This window comes from Anser anser (genome assembly GCF_964211835.1).
Source record: "Anser anser genome assembly, chromosome: 2".
Classification (NCBI taxonomy): Eukaryota; Metazoa; Chordata; class Aves; order Anseriformes; family Anatidae; genus Anser; species Anser anser.
Window position 1 is genome coordinate 111,615,147 of NC_139721.1, and position 18,845 is coordinate 111,633,991.

Consider the following 18,845-nt stretch of genomic DNA (forward strand, 5'->3'; position numbering starts at 1 on the left):
AACCCCGGCGCCAACGCTGGTCTCTTGCAGATTACTGGCTAGTCGCTGCCTTAGATGTGCAGGACAGGATCACTGCCACACTTTGCCACAGTCCTTGAGGGAGTATTCCACATACTGCTCCAGGGCACTTTGAGAAGGGCCTTGATTATTAATAATCATTATTATATATATATATATTTTTTCTGTCAGACTCTAAAGTTTCCCTGATTGTCATGGATTATTTATACACCCTAGTGCTGGTTGTACCAGGTCTGTATCATCAGACCTTCCACATCTAATTTTCTATCTGGCATCCTTTTTCCCATGCAATACTCACTCTTACAAGGCAAGTGTAGTGATCTGTCTGATCAGCAGATGCATTCCCTGCTGCTCCCATTGTGGCTGCAGCCTTAGTCTAGTGACATCAGAAAGTTCAACCATGTCCTTAGTTTATTCAAGGAATGCTAGGGGAAAAGGATAGGTAAAAAAGGTGAAGGATGTGCCAGGCTCAGTTTGGGTGGCTCAAGTTTGTGGCCCATGGTGGTAGAAGCCCTTTCAGGAGTAGTATTAATGGTGTTTTTCACCACATCCTTTCTGGCATTCAAGACATCTTTCTCCTCATCCCAGGGGCAGTGAGGTTCCCTCCCCTGCTTTCTAATGATAGCATGGTGCACATACATCAGTGTGACGGTTTGCTTCCCAAGGAGAGCATGAGATATGTTGTACTGAAGGCAGGGTCACCTCCAGTTTGAAGAATTGCCATTCCTGGTCTTGTGAACACAGTGTTGTTTTTTTTTTTTTTATCCAGCATTGCACTTCAGTCTGTATGTTTTCTTTTGACAGCTTTTCCCTCCAAAAGAGAACCTATTTCTGTCTGAAAAATACTGCCAAACTAGAAAAGGTGGGGAATTTTTCAGACAGATACCTAGATGTGGCCATTGCAAGCGCCCTGTCTGAAACCGCAGTCCCATGCATACTGCATGGCTGTGTTCATACAGGCGTTGCTCTATTTCCAGTGTTCGCCACACAAAGCTGACTCACAGCACTCTCTGTGGGAGGCAGTCTCAAGTGCGAGTTGTCTGGAATGCCAGTTATGTGGAGCCTTCATGGAGGTCCCATGGGGGACAGGATGCTCCTGAGGTTTAATCTGTTGATAGAGCAGTGGAGGCTCCTCTATTGTCACTGTGGTGAATGGTATTTTGTCTCCTGTGTCCAGAGCATGAGGGAACCAGTCCTAGCAAGTAGAATGGTATGAGAGATGTTTAGGCTAAAGAAAAGAAGCAGTCAACAGATGAAGAGGTGGGAGCAAGGAGTCAATGTGCAAAGCCTCCAAACTGAGGTCTAGATACTGAGATGAGTGGATGAAGTGAATGAGCAAAGAGGGAAGGGTCACAGGTGCTGCAAGTGGTAAACGTTTGTCTAAATAAGCATAAACGCCCTCCTGTGCTAGCACTGACCACCTCTAAGTATCTAACTTCCCATTGCAGGGCTGGATTGGGTTGGAAGTCCTTTTGCCAGAGACCTAAAAGCAAAGGAATAAATCCACAAAGGGCCACAGATGCACGTTATGGATAATGTTAAACCAGCATGAAGGCTTAGTGCCTCCAAATGAGGCAATTACCATGTTACCACTTCCTTTGCTTCTGCAGTGAGGCAGTGCAAGGAGTTACACTAGCAGAAAAGCACTCACCCTTTGACGGTCTACATCTCTTCAGAGGTTTGCTCAGTGCCAGGAATAGGTGGTTGGAGTATTAGGCCAGGAAAGTGGGACTCTTGCTTTATGTGTTGGTCCATTATAGGAAGAGCAAAACATGTTGTGTAGAACTGAACCATCTATTTGATATTGCTAAAACTCTCAAAACAGTGTCCCATAAGAACACGCACACCAAGGTAGGTACCCATTACTGTGAGAGTTGGAGGGTTACTGCCAGAAGGTCGGAGGCTTGGTTTCAAAGCCAAGTGCTGAAGCAGGGCACGTAACTTTGGAAAGAGAAGGGCTCCATGGGAAGGCTGAACACCAGAAGTGAAATGTGGCATTAGGAACATTGTTAATGTCAAAATCCTTTGGTAGGTTTCACTGTGTTTACATATGACTGACTCATAGTGCTGTTTTTTACTTGTGAGATATAGATAGCTCAAAAACAGTTATAAAAGCAGATGAATTAATTTATAGAGAATGTATATATACATTACATTAAATAAATAAATAAAATGAAACCCTTGTGGTATTTGAAAAGTTAATTGAATGCTTGTATGAAGCTGACATCTGGTGTCATCATCAAGACAAGATTATAGACAGTGATGAGACAGTGACGCTTACTAACGCTATTGACATGCAAGAAGAAGCAGCAGGAATTCTTCCCTTTTGTGTCATCAAAATTGAAGCACATGGTTAAAGCCAGAGGACAACATTTGTGACAAAAAAAACACAAGAGAATGGCGACGTTGTGTAAATGTAAAGAGAATCGTGATTTTCTGTAATATTTCCTATGTTGTGTTTTTCCCCTTTTATTTTCCTACAAAGAGGTTTGTTTGTTTGGTCTTGAGGCTGAAATTGCCTGTAATTTCCACGAGAAGCAGTACATGTGCAGCATAACTAGTAATATTTTCCCAAAAAATCTGCTTGTGAACACAGAAAAAGTCAGAGGTGCTAAATTCTGGGATGTGCAGTGATAGGTAAGTGGGATCAGTGTTCAGAATTCAGTCAGAGTAAATGTAGTATCGCCCTGCGGCCCTTCTGAGAAACCCCCAGTATTTTTCATTACGTGTACAGACACTATCAGAAGAGACTCCTCAAGTGCACACAGTAGGTGGGACTCATCCTGAGCTTAGGGTATCTTTTAAATTAGCTGTTTTTTTTCTGAGCCATAACGTGTGGCCCACCCCCCCAAGGACGTCTTCAGCTTTAAGTGCCTTGCTGTGTAATAGTAAAGGAGGAGGGAGTAGTGTTGCTGAGGACAGGAGGTTAAGAAGAAACCTGACTGGGGAAGAAGCCAAACTAAACAAACGTTTAGATCTATAGCTGAAAATAGTATAACTTACCATTTTCCTCTGCCAGTGGCTGACACACCACATTTTTTGTTCTTTAAAACCACAGCGAACCATTCCCAAAAATGGAAGTGTAACCTCTGTTTTCTACACTTCTGTCCTTCCCCTCATCTGGGGAAAACCTGTTTTTTTCATGCTGCGTTTCTCATGACACATTTGACCAGAGGGTTTCTTCACAGCATTTCTGCTGGGGGCTATTTGTTTTATCTTGCTTTTTTTTTGCGGTAGATAACAGACCTGTGTGCTGCATAGATTAGACTAGGCAAATTTTGCCACTGATTTCTTTAGGTACAGATAAAATGCCTTAGTCTCCCCCTCATGTCTGCATTTAAGGCAAAATTTTAAAATGTCAGGATGTTAATGGGAGTGCTGAATGATTTCTGTGTTTCCTTTGCTTCTCAGCTGGCCACGTGTGCACGCTAATGAGACACGCTAATATTGAAGGTGGAATTTGAAGTGGAGCAGAGGCCAACCTAATAAATCTGCTGTTAGTTCAGGCACTGCAGTGATGTTGCTGTACCCTGGGGGAGGAAGGGGAGAAGCTGAGTGTTGGGCCTGAGGGAGAGAGAAGGAAATCAGCTGTGGGCAGGCAGAGAGACAGGATTTTGGTTGCTGAGGACTGGAGGCAAAAAGCAGCTTCTGAGGGCAGGAGGATGTGCAAAAAGCAGATTGCGGAACTTCTGATGCAGGAGGTGTCTGTGCTGCAGTGAAAGAATAAGTGGTTTTGGAGTGGTAGAATCTTTATACTTAAGAGTATATAACAGAGACTGTATTAATAAATAAATTAGAAGGAGAAAGGAAGGGATTGCTACTTCAGGCTTTTCCCCAGAATTTCCTTTAAAATGTTGCTTTCATTTGGAAGCCTCTTCCAGGAAGACAAAGCAATCCATTATTCTTCTTCTTATTGTACAGCAGAGATTTTATGCTGAGCAAGCTCTGGCTTCAAAACTGCCCTTCTTCAAGCAGAGGGCTGAGCCAGCTGACTTTGGGAGGTCACCCCAAACCTGACTGCTTGGTAATTCTGTAATCTTAAGCACTGAGAGTGAAGTCTCTGCTCCATACACACCAATGAGAAAGTTCACCACTGTTGTCATTGAAGCTGAAATCTTACCCTGAAAGGTTACTTATTTCAGAAAGTCATGGCAAAGAGAGGAAAGACAACAGATTTAAAGGTCTCTGTATGTTACAGGTTACAATTTGATGGATGTCATCTACAATAGTTTGTTTTCTGTGTTAGAGCTCCTTGACCTCTGTGAAAGAGGCAGGTGATGTATATACCTGATTCCCACCAAAGAGAAGTCCTTAACAAAACATCACTCATTTAGAAATAGGTTGATAACTGACCAACTGAGCCAAGGATTTGAGTTGTCATTGCGACATGCTGGCTTCACCACTTGTTCATATTTCTTCCTACTATATGAAAGTGTAAAGAATGCTTTAAGGAGCTAGATTATTGCTGTTACATACTTCACTCACTTCCAGGGCAGGAAGATGAGGAGGCTGGATCTAGCTAGTGAGAGAGAAAAAGGCTGCTGGAAGAGATCAGTCATTCTCCAGAAGGGCCACTGGCTTGGACTGAAAAGCCCTACCAAAAGCAGAACATATAAATCTGTAGATGTGAAAAGCTATAGAGCAGCTCTGAGCTATGATGAATTAGAGACTTGGTAGATGCCAGAGTCTCTGCAAAGTTACTTGCGAGCACTAAATTTCAGTATCCCTCTCTCTCACTCAGTAATTTTTTTAATTTTTTTTTTATTATTATGCCTTCTGTAAGAAGATCATGAGTTGTAGCCATCCAGAATAGTTTGTTTCCCTGAAGTTATTTAATACCAATTATCCCTCCTCAATCACATTCAGAATAGACTGTAGAGGGAGGACTAGCAAATCTCTGGAAAGCAGATCTGAACAGCTGCACCTCATCACTTGTGAAAGATTAGGAAGGGATGAAGCCTCAGGCTTTTGGCTGAAGTTGGCCAAAGTAAATACAAAGAGGAATCTTTAGGGGTTATTATGAAACTAAAAGTAACAAAGAAGCAAAGCCACCAAATTTATTCAAATCACAGGTTGCACAGGATATCTGCATTTCCTAAACCTGATTGGGTTAAGCCAGACCATCATCTTTTTTGGGCAAATAAAGTCCTTTATTTCATCAGTATTCCTAATGTCAGTGGGATTATTTATATAAAAATTATTCTTTAATGTGAATGGTGGTATTACAGTCTAGTCCTATGTTTGGATGTTATATCCCTGTTTATTTTCTTATCCATTTAGACTTGGAGTTCCCTAGAATAGAATATCCTCTTTCTATGCATGAAGTACAATAGGTTGTGATTCCCCCACAATCGTGTCACTTATACTAAAGAATTTAAATGTCAGAATGAAACATTTTGACCTTTATAAGAGTATTCCTTTTTTATATAGTTTCCACTGAATTTAGACAAAGTGCATACATTCTTATGAAATACTTTAATTAAGCCCACTCTCCACTCTAAAGAGACTTGGTGAACACAAGTCACTGGAATAAGCAGAACCATGGATCTGATGTTTCCTACTGTCTTTTTAAACTTAAATTAAAGGTTACTGCATGTTACATCAGCTGGAGTTTGTACATGTTATTCCTTTCAAGGAGAAGTGAATTTGAGTAATACAGGAAAAGGTGGTACGTGTATGGATCCTTGTCTGAAGGCAAGAAAGTAAACAGCACAGGCCTGTAACAAGTTCATTTTAAAAAGGGGAGGGAGAGATTACAGGGGAAAGTTTGTACTATAGGAAATATCTCTTCAGCTGAGATTGCGGTGACGTTGTCCAGGGTTTTAAGGTAATTGCTACATTCCAAGTTGCTTTCAGTGCCAAAGCTTAAGTAGTGGGGGTAGCTAAAGGAACAGCATCTTGCCTGGATAGACGTACCTGGAACTCAAGGGTGCCACAGCCCCCAGCCAGCCTGGGTACCACTGTGCCCAGCTGCAGCTCATGAGACCAGCTAGAGGAAGGGCAGGCCACCTCAGGTAGGTCCCTTCTGTGTTTCTGCAATTAGCCTTTAAGAAGGTGGTAAGGACAGCCCTGCTGCAACCGCACTGCAAGGGGTGGAGTGCCGTTCGCTTTCCCCAGGGAGTCTGGACTAGAACAGCCTGAGGACCTTTGCTTTCTGCAGCAGCAACATGCTGTTGAGAATTAGCACTGCTTTGGCAAAAGCATACGTCTGTAAAGGGGCTAGCGAAAAACCTGGGTGTTGCTCAGTTTGGGAAATGTATGCAAATTTGTTAATTGTCGCTGTTCTCAGACTGCTAGAAGCATGAAAAGTCAGACCAGTCATTTAATCAAAAGCTTGGATGTTGACAGTGAGCAAGACAGAATTATTATTTTATTTATTTATTTATTTATTCCAGTAAAGCTGTAGTCTGTAATAAATATCTGGGTTTTGAATATACTTTTGCATTGTTATATATATATAGTAATATGCACTTTATAATACAGTTCTTTGTTGCTCAACAAAATTTCCAGAAGTATTTATTTACCACCCCTTTTACATTGCTGCTACATTCCTCCTAGAGGAGTGATGAATCTGTTTGGTGAGGACTATGAATTTCTCGTCTCATTGAGTTGTAGTACCTATAGTTATTCCTGTCCTCCTCATCCTTGTGTGCTCCCTTTGTAAGGTATGTGTGCTTGAGTTATGATCACCTTGCTACATTCCAACTATTATGAAGCTGCTTTTGACTGATTCTCCAAGAATTGCCATTAAATGTATCTCTGCTAATCTTATGTTTCATTTTTAAAACTATGTGGGGAGAAGGAAAACAAGGTACGTCCTTTTTACTATTCAAACTTCATCACACTGCTTGGAAACAATGCATGTCAGCTCCAGGCTTAAAGTGCTAAATAACATTGTTTCATAAACACACAGCTATTTTGTCCAAGCAAGCTGCTTCATCAAAATGTTGAAAAATGTATTGTACTACTGGGACAGTTCTGCCACAGACAGTTTTATTCCTCTCTCTTCTCTTATTTGTGCTTTAGGAAAGAAAAACAATATAATCATTTTTATTTTTATTACTCAGATATTTGTTCTGGAGCCTGGAGAAGAGAAATAGCTATTATACATTATGTAAATGACATCTTTTTAAAAAGCAGCCTTACAAACAGTGCTACATTAACCCTTCAGCAACACCTAGCACCTCATTCTTCTTTGGCTGTTGACAAACAATGCCATTTAATGTCAGTCAGATAGTTAACTACAGCTCCAGGTAGTATTTTCATCCAGTCTACTGCCAGTTGGAGGCTCTCTCTTCTCCTTACCTCCTTATAGCTTGAAGGTGCTAAGTTTAACACCTAGAAAGTGTGGAGTTTTAATTTCATTGAGAAGAGAGTGGCTGGGTTTTTGTTGTTGTTGTTGTTTTCCTTATTATTAAAACGTTAGATGAGTAATTATAACAGTGAAGTGGCTTCAGCCTTCTGCTAGATTTTTTTTTTCTTTTCCCAATTCACTTGCATATTTCAGGATGCTTTTTAAAATTTCTTATCTTCCATATGGCAAATTATTCTTTTTGAATATCTTGTACTTAGAGTGAGAACACTTTGGGGATGGACTTAACTGGTGGTCCAAAACCAGGGTAATTATGTTTGTTGCTGGGGAAAGAAGAATATTATTCCTGGAGACACAGCAGGCATTTTATTAAATGATTGTACCAGCTGGAAACAAATTATTGCCTTTATTTTAAACTACCATTTAGAAGTCTAATGCTTTTATTTCAATGAGAGGCAAATATTTAGGAAGATTACAGCTCCTGTGTTCTTGTGATTTTTACTGGGGTATCCTAGGTTCATATAATTACCCATGCTGGTGTTACATGCCTTGTTTTTGATGAGGCTGCTATTACCTGCAAGTCACAAGTTGATCCTTCTGTTATTTCCCTTCTGTCTGATACCACAACTAATTTTGGAGTGAGGAAGAGCATATGCACCAGGTGGGCTGTGTTTCTAATAACTGATTTTCCTGAACATGTTATACGAAACCTTGCCAAGAAAATATCACTGTTGCATTTTGAGACCAGCTGGCATTGTATTGGAGTCTGAAGAGGGAAGGACAGAAAAGCAAAGACCGAACCATGTTTGTCTGTGGTGTCACTCACCCAGATTTTTTTGTAGGTGAATTTGGATCTCTGTGTGCTCTAGAAATTGTTTTAGTCTGTGATTTTGTGGAGGGAAACATAGGCAGTTTGTGTTCACAACTTGAATTGTGATTGTGCACATTTGTTTTTCCCTCTAAATGAAGTCCCTAAGGCACTATTAAACATATTTTCAGTTGAACAAGGAGCTCTTGAGGTTGAGAGGAACTGCACGGCCCAGTTCTCTGGCTCAATTGCTTGGGTGTATGGCCACCCATAATATGAATGTGCTGATGGACAATAAAGTCTGGAGCAATATCTAAGCCTTTCTTTCCCAGCTCTCCAAGACAGAAATTGATAGGAGATGGTTAAAAGCAATAGTAGCAGGGGTGCAGTATGAGTTACTTTGTTTGGCAGTAAGTCTGATTTCATGGTCTCCCATCAAAAATGCCTTAGCCACATACTGCAGAGTGCTGACACAGTATGAGCTCACACTAGCACTTCAAATCTGTTCCAAAATGTTGAGCAGTTGCTATTTCAACTGTTTGCCTTACTGTCAGATCAAGTTGTTATTTGTCCTGCTGCAAGCATAAACTCCATGTACTCTGGCCAATCAAGTGAAAATGTGAATTTGGGCCCATTGCTGAACAGAATTACATTTGTATTGCTGAATCAAATTTGTCAGGCAGTGCAATGGCCGTGTAGTACCAGCACGAGTGTTCCTCCCGCTTCTTGAAGACAAACAGGAAAGTAGCAAGGCTGGGGGTATTTTTCCTTCGTGCTTTTCTGTGAAGCTGTTTTGGCTGGGCCATGCAAATATATTCAGTTATATGAAATACGAAAATGTTCAGTAAGGTTACATGTACACTTTGAAAAGTGCCTGGTAATCCTATCAGCCCCATGTCTCATATAACAAGTCATACCCTGTGATTAGCAGATGGGTGGTATGGCACTTGGCTTACTTAAAAATTTTGTGCTGAGTAAACTTTGTCATACAGGTAACCTTAATTTCTCCAAATTAGATATGAATATTTGGTGGAAGAAGCTAATCTGTCTTTCAAGGCTTTTAGACCTTTTATTATTATTATTTTTTCTCTTTGTCTTTATTAAAGAAATGAAATTAAAAACCTCTTCTACCTCTGTTTGACATTGCATCAATGAGAACTTGATATGAAAAATACTAATGTCCCCAGTAAAAACATCTCTTTTACATCTGATGTGCACATATCTAATATACATACAATATCTGTGGCATAGTGCTATAGTCTCCTGGTAGCCTCTGCGAAACTATAGCTGTTCTCCTTCATACCCAGTAGGGTAATGCTGAAAATGTTGCCAGGATGCAGCCACCTACCTCAAACTATAGCTAGAGGCACTTTAGCAGCAAGGCCTATTTGTGCAGTACAAACTCTGTGAGGAAAATGTTGATGAATTTAACAGACGTGAAGCACAGACTCCCCTAGCTAAAGCAGAAATATGATCAGAGAAGATAATCAGAGAGTTTGAAGGCTTCAGGAGGACAAACAGGTGTTGTCACTGCTGTGTTGCCTCCCACTATGCATCTTATAGTGGAGGATATATTATTTTCTTCTTTGACATTCAGAACTTTTCCTTCAGGAAGATTTTTATTTTTATTTATTTATTTTAGTGAATGTGTGAAGGCTGGACCCTGATGCATGAGCTAAAAGCCATCTGTGTGCTATTTTTTTTTCTTTTTGGGTGTTACTGTTCCAGCTGACTCTCTGCAGTCCATAGTTATGAAAAGGCTGAACAAGAAAGTAAAAAGCTGGTAATACCCTTTGGGGAAAGGAACAGGCAATCAGTCACCTGAAGGTCATATAAAGTACAATGGGCCTATGCAGCGGTGCAGGTTGGACTGATTTGTTTCATTAATCAAAACTCATACTGTGTTTGCAAAGAATAATTGACATTAGCAGAGCTGTGTTACTTGGGAATGCAATATTAACCTCTCTGTTTAATTACATCGAGGTTTAAACTCAGAAAATAAGACTTTGCTTATTCCGTAGCAACAGTGCCTCTTTTGTTAACAGAGCAAACTTTTTGCTATATTATATAGGACAAATTTTGTATTTTTAGCAGTGAAATAAATACCAAGTTATTGTGACTGTGATCTGAAAGGAGGTAATGTCAGATACTGAAATGGAGCTACAGTCTGAGGGGCTCCCTGTGCATAGTAGTGGGGGGGAACAAGAAAGAAAATTTCAAACATTATTGCAATATTTTCCTGATAAAAGGTATATATGGGATGAAGAGGGAGAGGAAGAGTGGGAAAAGAGAGTATTCAGAACAGGCAATATGTGGTAGGGGAAAGGGATGTATTAAACACTGGTTGAAATAGGACAATAATCAAAGGCAACAAAAACAGCTGTATAGATATGCATTTAAAGGAAATTAGGCTTGATTAATTTTTTCTCTATTAAGATAAATGCAAAAATCTTTGGTCATGGTCTGTCACTTGCATGTTATGACTGCTGCTTATCCTGCAGATTTGTTGCTACCAGTGCACTCCCCAGGCATCTGTATTCACCACTGTTTCTACAAATGTGCAAGTAGCAGCTCATCGGGTGAGCTTCGTGGTTTGTTTGCTCAATGCTTAGTATAACGCAGCTTTGATCTATGAAACATCCATAAATATTACTGCAGCCCATGTGGCTATGATGTCCTAGTCCACTCTTTCCATCTTCCTGATGCTAAGTATTACCTGTCCTCTGGGGAAATCCTAGTGAAATCAATAAAACCACAACAGTGTTGCTCAGTTCGAGTAAGACGGCAAAAGCATTGTCTCCTAAATTTCATTCTTAATTGAAGATGTCTTCTGGAGCAGTGGCATCCAGTTTATGTCCTATGTGATTACTCTGGTCTACTAGGGTAATCAATGCCTCCCCTTCTGATGGCCTACTTTCCATAATCTGATTAAATGAATTGTTTCAGTGAACATGAACACCTCGCTAACCAATATCATCCTACTAGGGATGCCTTCCCTCCCTTGAGGGACTCAGCTGGGGTGAAGTGAGCTTGGGAGAGGTTCTGGCCGACAGGAGCCAATTCACGTTCCCCATGTAGGTCTCAAGACCAACTGCAAAGATGGTAACTAAAAGAAAGAGCATGAATTGCTCTTTTGCTTATAGCAGCTGAGTCCTTCCCCTTCTTCTTGGGCAACTTCTGGATAAGGAGCTGGCTGCCCCACAGTTTCTGCATACATGCTTGGCTGGGTTTTCTGACCAAGGCTGATGACCTGATGGACAAAGTGGACACTCAGAAAAGCCACAGCATGCAGGTGCAAAGGTTTCATTATGACATAGGGGAGAGGGCTGTGCCACTGCCTTCTCCGTGTTCTCAATGGAAGTAAGAAACATGCCTAGTATTAAGCAGCTTGGTATTACTGTCCTGCAGAAATAGTTCTTTTGGCATGATAATTGACCTCAATAATTAGGTTGCTGAGAGAACTTTCCAGCAGGAGTGTTGGTACCAAATAAGTTGGATAGCGGTGTCCCTTCTGCAAAGCACTGTAAAAACAGAGTGGCACAGAACACAATCTGGCACACCTTTCTGTCTACTTAGTCAAAGAGTCCCACAACGAAGGAACAACACCACCACCCCTCCTTTTTCCTGTTAATTTCTTTGGTCTCCATGACCTCTTTTCAGCTCCCCATCTTGCTGTGGTCCTCCAGTTTTTAATTTTCATGAATAAATGCACTCTTTCCAATGGGGTTTGCTTGACAGCCCTCTGACCCAGATGTTTTTCAGTATGCTTTGTAGCTACAAATTCTTAACTAGTACCCGATACTTGCTTTTTCTGCTCTTCAGAGATTGTATCAGCCACGAAAAGCAGTACTCTCTTTCTATCTGTAGCAGTTGTGTTGTCCTGACAGAACCCATTTTGACAGAAAGTGCTAATAATACCTTGGTTTTCCAGCTACTGCTATGCATTTTTTCCAGTACTGCAGATGTTTTTACTGAAAGCTTAACCAGCATCTCCTCCTCTGTTTGCTGTGTCAGGTCAGGGTGCCACCAATAATGTCAATGTAGCTTTGGCATTTTTCCAGTATTGGCTGCCTGTTCACTTCAAGATTCAGTCTCAGCACCTCTGTATTGTTGACCTCTGAAGCTATTGATTTCTGTAGCTGGAATACATTCAAGTCACTGAAGGAAAAATCTGATTTCCCTTCACAACAAAAAAATGTTTGGGCCTTCTGTAAGCTGCTTTTTTTTTTCTTTTCATTGCAGGAAAATGTCATAAACAGTGTTATGTTCATTCATAGCATCTTGTTCACTATTTGATTTTCAGATACTTAGTAAAAAGTAAGCATCAAATCTTTTATTAAGGATGGTAAACTTGGGCACAAACTACCCGTGGCAGAACTCAGTGAGGTTTTACAAAACCTACTGATTTTTGTCCTTCTTCACATCAGATAGATGCATTCCTCACGTCTTGGGGGATAATCAGGGGCATCTGGAAAAGCTTGTGCAAAAGAGCTGTGCATTCACCCTCCCTCTCACCTTACCCTAAATGGAAGAGGACATATTTATAGTCAGTATTGACTAAGTGTGCCTTTTTCTTTTGAAACACAGAAGTTCTTTGTTGCCAGACTTCAGTTGTTCTTGTGTTCTAGCCTTTTATTTTCTTACTTATTTTTAATGGTACCTAGCCAGTGACTGCTGTTTCTCATGCTTGGAAAATATAATTAAAGACACCTGTACATCATACACAGTATAGAATCACTTCCATCATTCTTTGCATATTATGGATTGTTGATGAATTCTCAGCAGTGATTTGGCTCAGGAGTAGCAAAGTGTCTGATTTCACTGGCCTCCTCATTTGCACAGTGTCTACTTCACACTGTTCTGCTAAAAGGGGCCTTAAATTATGCAAAATTTGTTTACTGCCATTATTGCCTCCTGTCACAGCCTAAGGAGATCTAGTGTTGATATATTATTTAACTGTGTTTAGACAGAGTGGGTTTGTGAGATTCTGTACGCTTGAGCCACGATATAAAGCGGGAAAGGTTGTACTCTGGGCCTGTGTATTTCTTTGGGGTTATTCGTGTTTTTCTGGTGTACTTTTTAAAACGTTTCTTAATTGTGTGGTTTTGTGGGGCAGCTTCAATGGTTGTGGTTTCAAAAGTCTGAGAAAATTGGGAAGCTGCTGATTTTGCAATTGTGTGTTTGTCTGTGTACCTGTAGGACTAAGGGCAATATTATTTCTTGAAGTATTCCCATCAGCTGAAACACAAAGTTTGCTTTCACGAAAACTGCAAATATTAAACCTAAATGTGTATCTTAGTCTTTAAAAAAATACTTATTGCTGCCAAACAAAACTGTAAATTTTATTTTGTCTAAAATGAATGATTCAGTCTTCCCAACATGAGACATTATGCTTTTTAATTCTCTTCTGAGGCTCAAAGGCTCTTGCAACTAGTTTAATTCCTCCCTCTGGAGCTTGTTATCCATCAGTTAAATAGATTGATACAAACTGCTATTTCCTGACTCTGGTCTTTACTAGTTTTCTTTTTTAATTAACTACATGTTTGTCTTTTTTTCCTTATTTTTTTCATAATCTACCCATCTTCCCAATGCAAATGATCCTTGTTTGGTGAAGAAATAGTCTTCATTTTGTGAAGGATTAACTGATATTTTCTCAATTATTAGCAAAAGTTGGCAGGGGGGCAGAGGGAGGAGAGTCTTTTATTTGCCACATATGTCTTATTTGTGGACTTACACACTGCTTTTTTTCATATACTTTATCATCAGGTGCTTCTTGCAGGTTTGGACGGAGATACTGTTCCTACTGTAGTTGTGCCAGCTTCCCTGCTAAATATTTGGCAGAGAAAGGTGTAAAACCCTATTCATGAACAGTGAAAATCAAGACCTGAAAGCAAATTCCCTAATGACTATATTTTACATTTCCTCCCCATCCCATTGCTTTTCTATCATCCATGAAGTCTGAATTCCTAGGGGAAATTCATTTTACTGAAAAAGAGTTTCGTTGCAGTTAAAATGATCATTTTTAAAGATCCCCTGCCTTATAAGGGACTTGGTTTATAAATATGTTTATTCTTATTCAATATTGTCAAGCACGGAATGGGTAACTTGGAAATCAGAAAAACAATTCAGGTGTTACTGTCTACACAGCCACCTCAGGTTTATGTATCTTCCCTGGTTGGTTCTGTCCTTCCAGGTCTTTGGTTCATTGCTGTTTAGACACAGCAGAAGCCCCATCTACTAAAAGTTGATTCTTTTTTCATCTGAGATCACAGTATGTTTACAGACTCCATACAGACACACATAATTTACATTTTCCTTCCCATGAATCTCTTCTCAGTGTCTCTTGCAGATACATAAGTTCTTTGCTGTTCTTCTCCTCACTCTTAATTCACATCCAAATGTCTGACTTCCAGGTGTCATCCCACTTCTTGGTGCTGGCAATACACGCCTTCCATATGAAATTGTCTCTTGGAAAACATCAACATGGTGTTTTTTTTTCTTTTTTCTTTCTTTTTTTTTTTTTTTTTCCTGCAGCATAAAACTTACTTCTACCCACGTTGAAAATTTCATTGCTTTTTCATGAGCTCTGCATGGATCTGAGTAAAAAGGTGAGGACTGAATACAAGGTGTACCTTTCAGCATTCAACTAAATGAGGCTTTAAAACCAGTCCCAACAGCCTGAGTTTTAAAAAATGATTCGTTGTTGAATGGATTGGGGGTTTGCAGAGAATAACATTCCTCTTGTGTTCCAAACAGATTTTCAGACAGACTAAAGAAGATTCCCTCGAGCAACATCCTACATATCACAGCTCATTCAACAGAGCAGTGGATGCCCTTGATACCACAGACAGAAACATTCTCTGTGCTGTACACTCTCAGGTAATTGCAGAATGAGATTCAGCCTAATACACCTTTTAGTTTATTTGTTTCCACCACAAACTGCACTTCTCTCTATATTGTCCACAAGGTAGGCCATGGTTCAGCTGCGAGACTAGCAAGAATGAGCCATTGGCCTCAGTGCCAAGTTTGGCACTGGTGGAGGCTGAGACTGAGACTTGTGATTTAAAGTGATTTTTAAAATTAATTTGTAGCCAGATGCCAAACCCAATCATTAGCACTGCTTCAAACTTCAGATTCTGGTTCTTTGATACATATTTTTGTAGTGGGGTTGCTGATTTCTTTTGCTTAGTTTAGTTTTAAAATAAGCTATTTTCTGCTTTATGAAATAGAATACAATGCATATTTAGTCTCTTTGGCCAAAGTCTTTTTTTTTTTTTCTTATTTTTTTACAGAATTGTAGAGGTTGGAAGAGAGATCTTCAGGTCCAGCCCCCCTGCCAAAGCAGGTTCTCTAGAGCAGGTTGCCCAGGTAGGCGCCCAGATGGGCCTTGACTACCTCCAGAGAAGGAGACTCCACAACCTCCCTGGGCAGCCTGTCCCAGTGCTCCGTCACCCTCACCATGAAGAAGTCCTTTTGCATGTTGGTGCGGAACTTCCTGTGCTCCAGTTTGTGGCCATTGCCCCTTGTCCTGTCCCCACAAACCACCGAAAAGAGGTTGGCCAAATCCCCCTGTCTCCCACACTTAAGATATTTGTAAACATTAATAAGATCCCCTCTCAGTCTTCTTTTCTCAAGGCTAAACAAACCCAGGTCTCACCCTTTTCTTTAAGGTCCCTTCCAACGCCAACCTTTTGGTGATTCCATGACTGAAACACCCAGCCTTGTGCACTCAAGGTCAGCTACCCCCCAGGACAGAGACTCCACAGCCTTTCTGAACACCGGTCCTGCCTGAGCACCCTTGTGGGGACAATCTTTTCCTTTTTGCTAGCTGGGCTGTCTCCACCTGCAAGCGTGGGCCTGGTGCCGCTCACCTTTCTGCCACAGAGCCCCTCGGAGAAGGCACGGGCATCATCTTCTCTATTCCCCCCGCCCAGCAGGCAGCTGGAGGCAGCTGTCAGCTCCACCCCTGAGCCTTCTCTCCTTTGTGCTGACCACAGGAGTTCCCTCAGCCTGCCCTTGTATGCCATGTACCCTGGCCCCTCAATCCCTCCAGTGCTGTCAGCTGGGCCCACTCCACACCCATCAGGATCTTTCCTGTACCGGGGAGACCAGAACGGGACACCAGAGCCCAGGGGCATTTGCAAAAATGAGACCAAAGAAGAGAGGAAAGTGCTTTCACTGGTTGTTTATTTTTATTGTGGTTGTTGTTGCAATGTCTTTCTTTCTTATTTTTATTAGGATTATTCTACCAGTTTGTTGCCCAGTCTTGGGAAGAACTGGTAACCAAGCATCCTGAATGGAATTTATGCTGCACTCCTGCACTTTGTTCTGGCAGACCTGAAGACTTGTGCTTCTTCAGAGGAACAGCTCTCTGCGTCACCGTTTTGAGGGAACTGCTGCTGTTCTCTGTGCACTGCCATGCAGGGCGTGGCTTCGTCTTCAAGCACCTCTTGGGCAGCCTTCTTGTCCTCAGACCGAGACACCCATGCCCAGCGTGGCCTTCGGAGGGCTCCTCCTGTTGCCCTGGTACAGCAGCCCAAAGGAAGTCAAGTGTGCTCTTGTCCACTGCTTGCTTGGGACTCCGTGCAGAAGAGATGACACCTCGGGGGGGGGGGGGCAGATGGGAAAGGGGGACAGGGGGTGGGAAGAGAGGCCATCGTGCAGTCAATCCTGCGAGATGGTAAACGCAGGATAGCCTCTCCCCGCTAGTTGTGGAGGCGGAGGCAGGGCCGGGAGTACGGAGCAGACTGGGCGGTTCTGTGATGACGGTGTTGTTGTCTCGCAGGTGGGAGCCCTGGCACGATGATATTGTGCCACATCAGATGGCTTGGAGGTGGATCCACCTCCATCAGCTCTTCCTCCACAGGTGGATCCACCTCCATGGGCTCCACACCGTCCGCCGCGGCTGCTCCACCTCCGCTCTCACACCTCCGCCTCCACTTCTTCTTGGGTTCAATAACCCAACTTGCATTGCTCCCACGAAGGCGTGGGCAGCTGTTGCCCCAGGACCTCTTAAGGACAGCCATGCTTGTCATTCGCTAGAGGGACTGGGAGATCAGTGAGTGGTGGGCCAGGCGCAGGGGCTTTTATAGGCCCCAGGACACAGCGAGGGGCGGATGCCACTGTGACATCAGGAAGCCTCTGTGATGCCCCTGTGATGGTGCACCATGCACCAGGCCCAACATGGCCATGTTGGGAGGGGGCTTGTGCGGCCTGAAAGAGGCCCTCGTGTGGAAGGAGGAGGAGGGTCATGGAGGCTGAGGGCCCCTTTCCTGGGGGTGGCTCTCCCAGGCCGTTTTGCTTGCCAGAGTGACAGGCTGCCCCTTGGGCACAGGGATTGTAGCACCCTTGCCAAACATCAGCACTGGCCTTCTTGGCCACCAGGGCACACTGCTGGCTCATGGCCAACCTGTCGTCCATCAGGACCCCCAGGTCCTTCTCTGCAGAGCTCCTCTCCAGCAGGTCATCCCCCAGCCTGTACTGAGGCACATGATTGTTCCTTCCCAGATGCAGGACTCTACACTTGTTTTTGTTAAACCTCATTTGGTTTCTTCCTGCCCATTTTTCCAGCCTGTCCAGGTGTTGGTTCTGACCAGTACAAAAAGAGATAAACAAGGGTATAACTTAAAACAAAAAATAAAGCAAAACTTTTGGCAGCTAACTTGGAACCTGCGTATCAACAGGAATGAACATAAAAAAGTAATGCTTTTATAAAATCCAGCCAGTGTTTTTTTGCTTTGTTTTGTTTTATTATTTAAATAAAATCTAACCAGCTAATGAAATCCTAACTGTGTGACTATGTAAAACTACTCTGAATGAGAATGTTTCCCTCCCTTCTAAAATCAAGTATATATGGGAGTTGCTATTTTTAGGTTTATTTAAAAAATAAAATGTTGTTTATGTTTTAAAAATGTCTTGCATCGGTGTCATTCTCTAATTTTTGGGAATTGTCTATTCTATGCTAACATACAGGCCAATTATGTGAAGAAATATGCTATAATCACTCCAGGTTTCGATCAACCCTGGAAAGAAACAGTATTGGCAAAATCTAACAAAAATATGTTTAGGCTAGTTGCCTTACACTGGCTATTGCTAGGATACAAGACCTTTGGATTCCTGATACCCAAAAGGATTATTCACTCTTGGCTTCTCCACATACTGTACTAGAAAAAGGCAACTATAAATCGTACCTTGGAAAACTCAGTCAGGCTTTGATGCCTCAAACTTGCCAAGTTTGTCTTACTAAGAAACAGCTGTTTCATACACTAAAGCAAATAGTAAAAAAATAAATAAATAAAGTTGAACATAAAGGTGGGAATAAAGGGGAAAATGGGGGGACTGACAGGGGAGGTTTTTCCCACACAAATATATCTGAAGGGGCAGCCAATTCCCTGGTGTATGGCAAGAAATGTTACCTGTTTTCTTCAACAGACGGCATACAATCCACCTTGGACACTCTTGCAAGGAGAAGCAAACGGGCAAGACTTTTCTGGATTTTGGGGTATTGTGATGCATGTGTCACCCACTATATACATTGTCATCAGCTTATATGGTTTAAGGGCAGCAGAGTGCACTAAATTGTATAGGACAGTGATAAGACAAGGAGTAATAGCTTTAAACTAGAAAGAGTAGATTTAGATTAGATATAAGGAAGAAATTCTTTACTCAGAGGGTGGTGAGACACTGGAATAGGTTGCACAGAGAAGT

The 18,845-nt window shown here is 41.8% G+C and overlaps 1 protein-coding gene across 1 annotated transcript; it reads left to right on the forward strand.

Moving 5' to 3' along the window:
* Positions 1-2,291: 2,291 nt before the first annotated feature.
* LOC310895550 (uncharacterized protein) lies at positions 2,292-16,822 on the forward strand (the record flags this gene model as incomplete). Its single annotated transcript, XM_083827019.1, has 5 exons — positions 2,292-6,032; positions 14,673-14,746; positions 14,895-15,017; positions 15,431-15,506; positions 16,377-16,822. The coding sequence occupies exons 2-5, from the start codon at positions 14,729-14,731 to the stop codon at positions 16,820-16,822; spliced, it is 663 nt and encodes a 220-aa protein (XP_083683145.1). The 5' UTR covers positions 2,292-6,032; positions 14,673-14,728.
* Between the last annotated feature and the right edge of the window lie 2,023 nt (positions 16,823-18,845).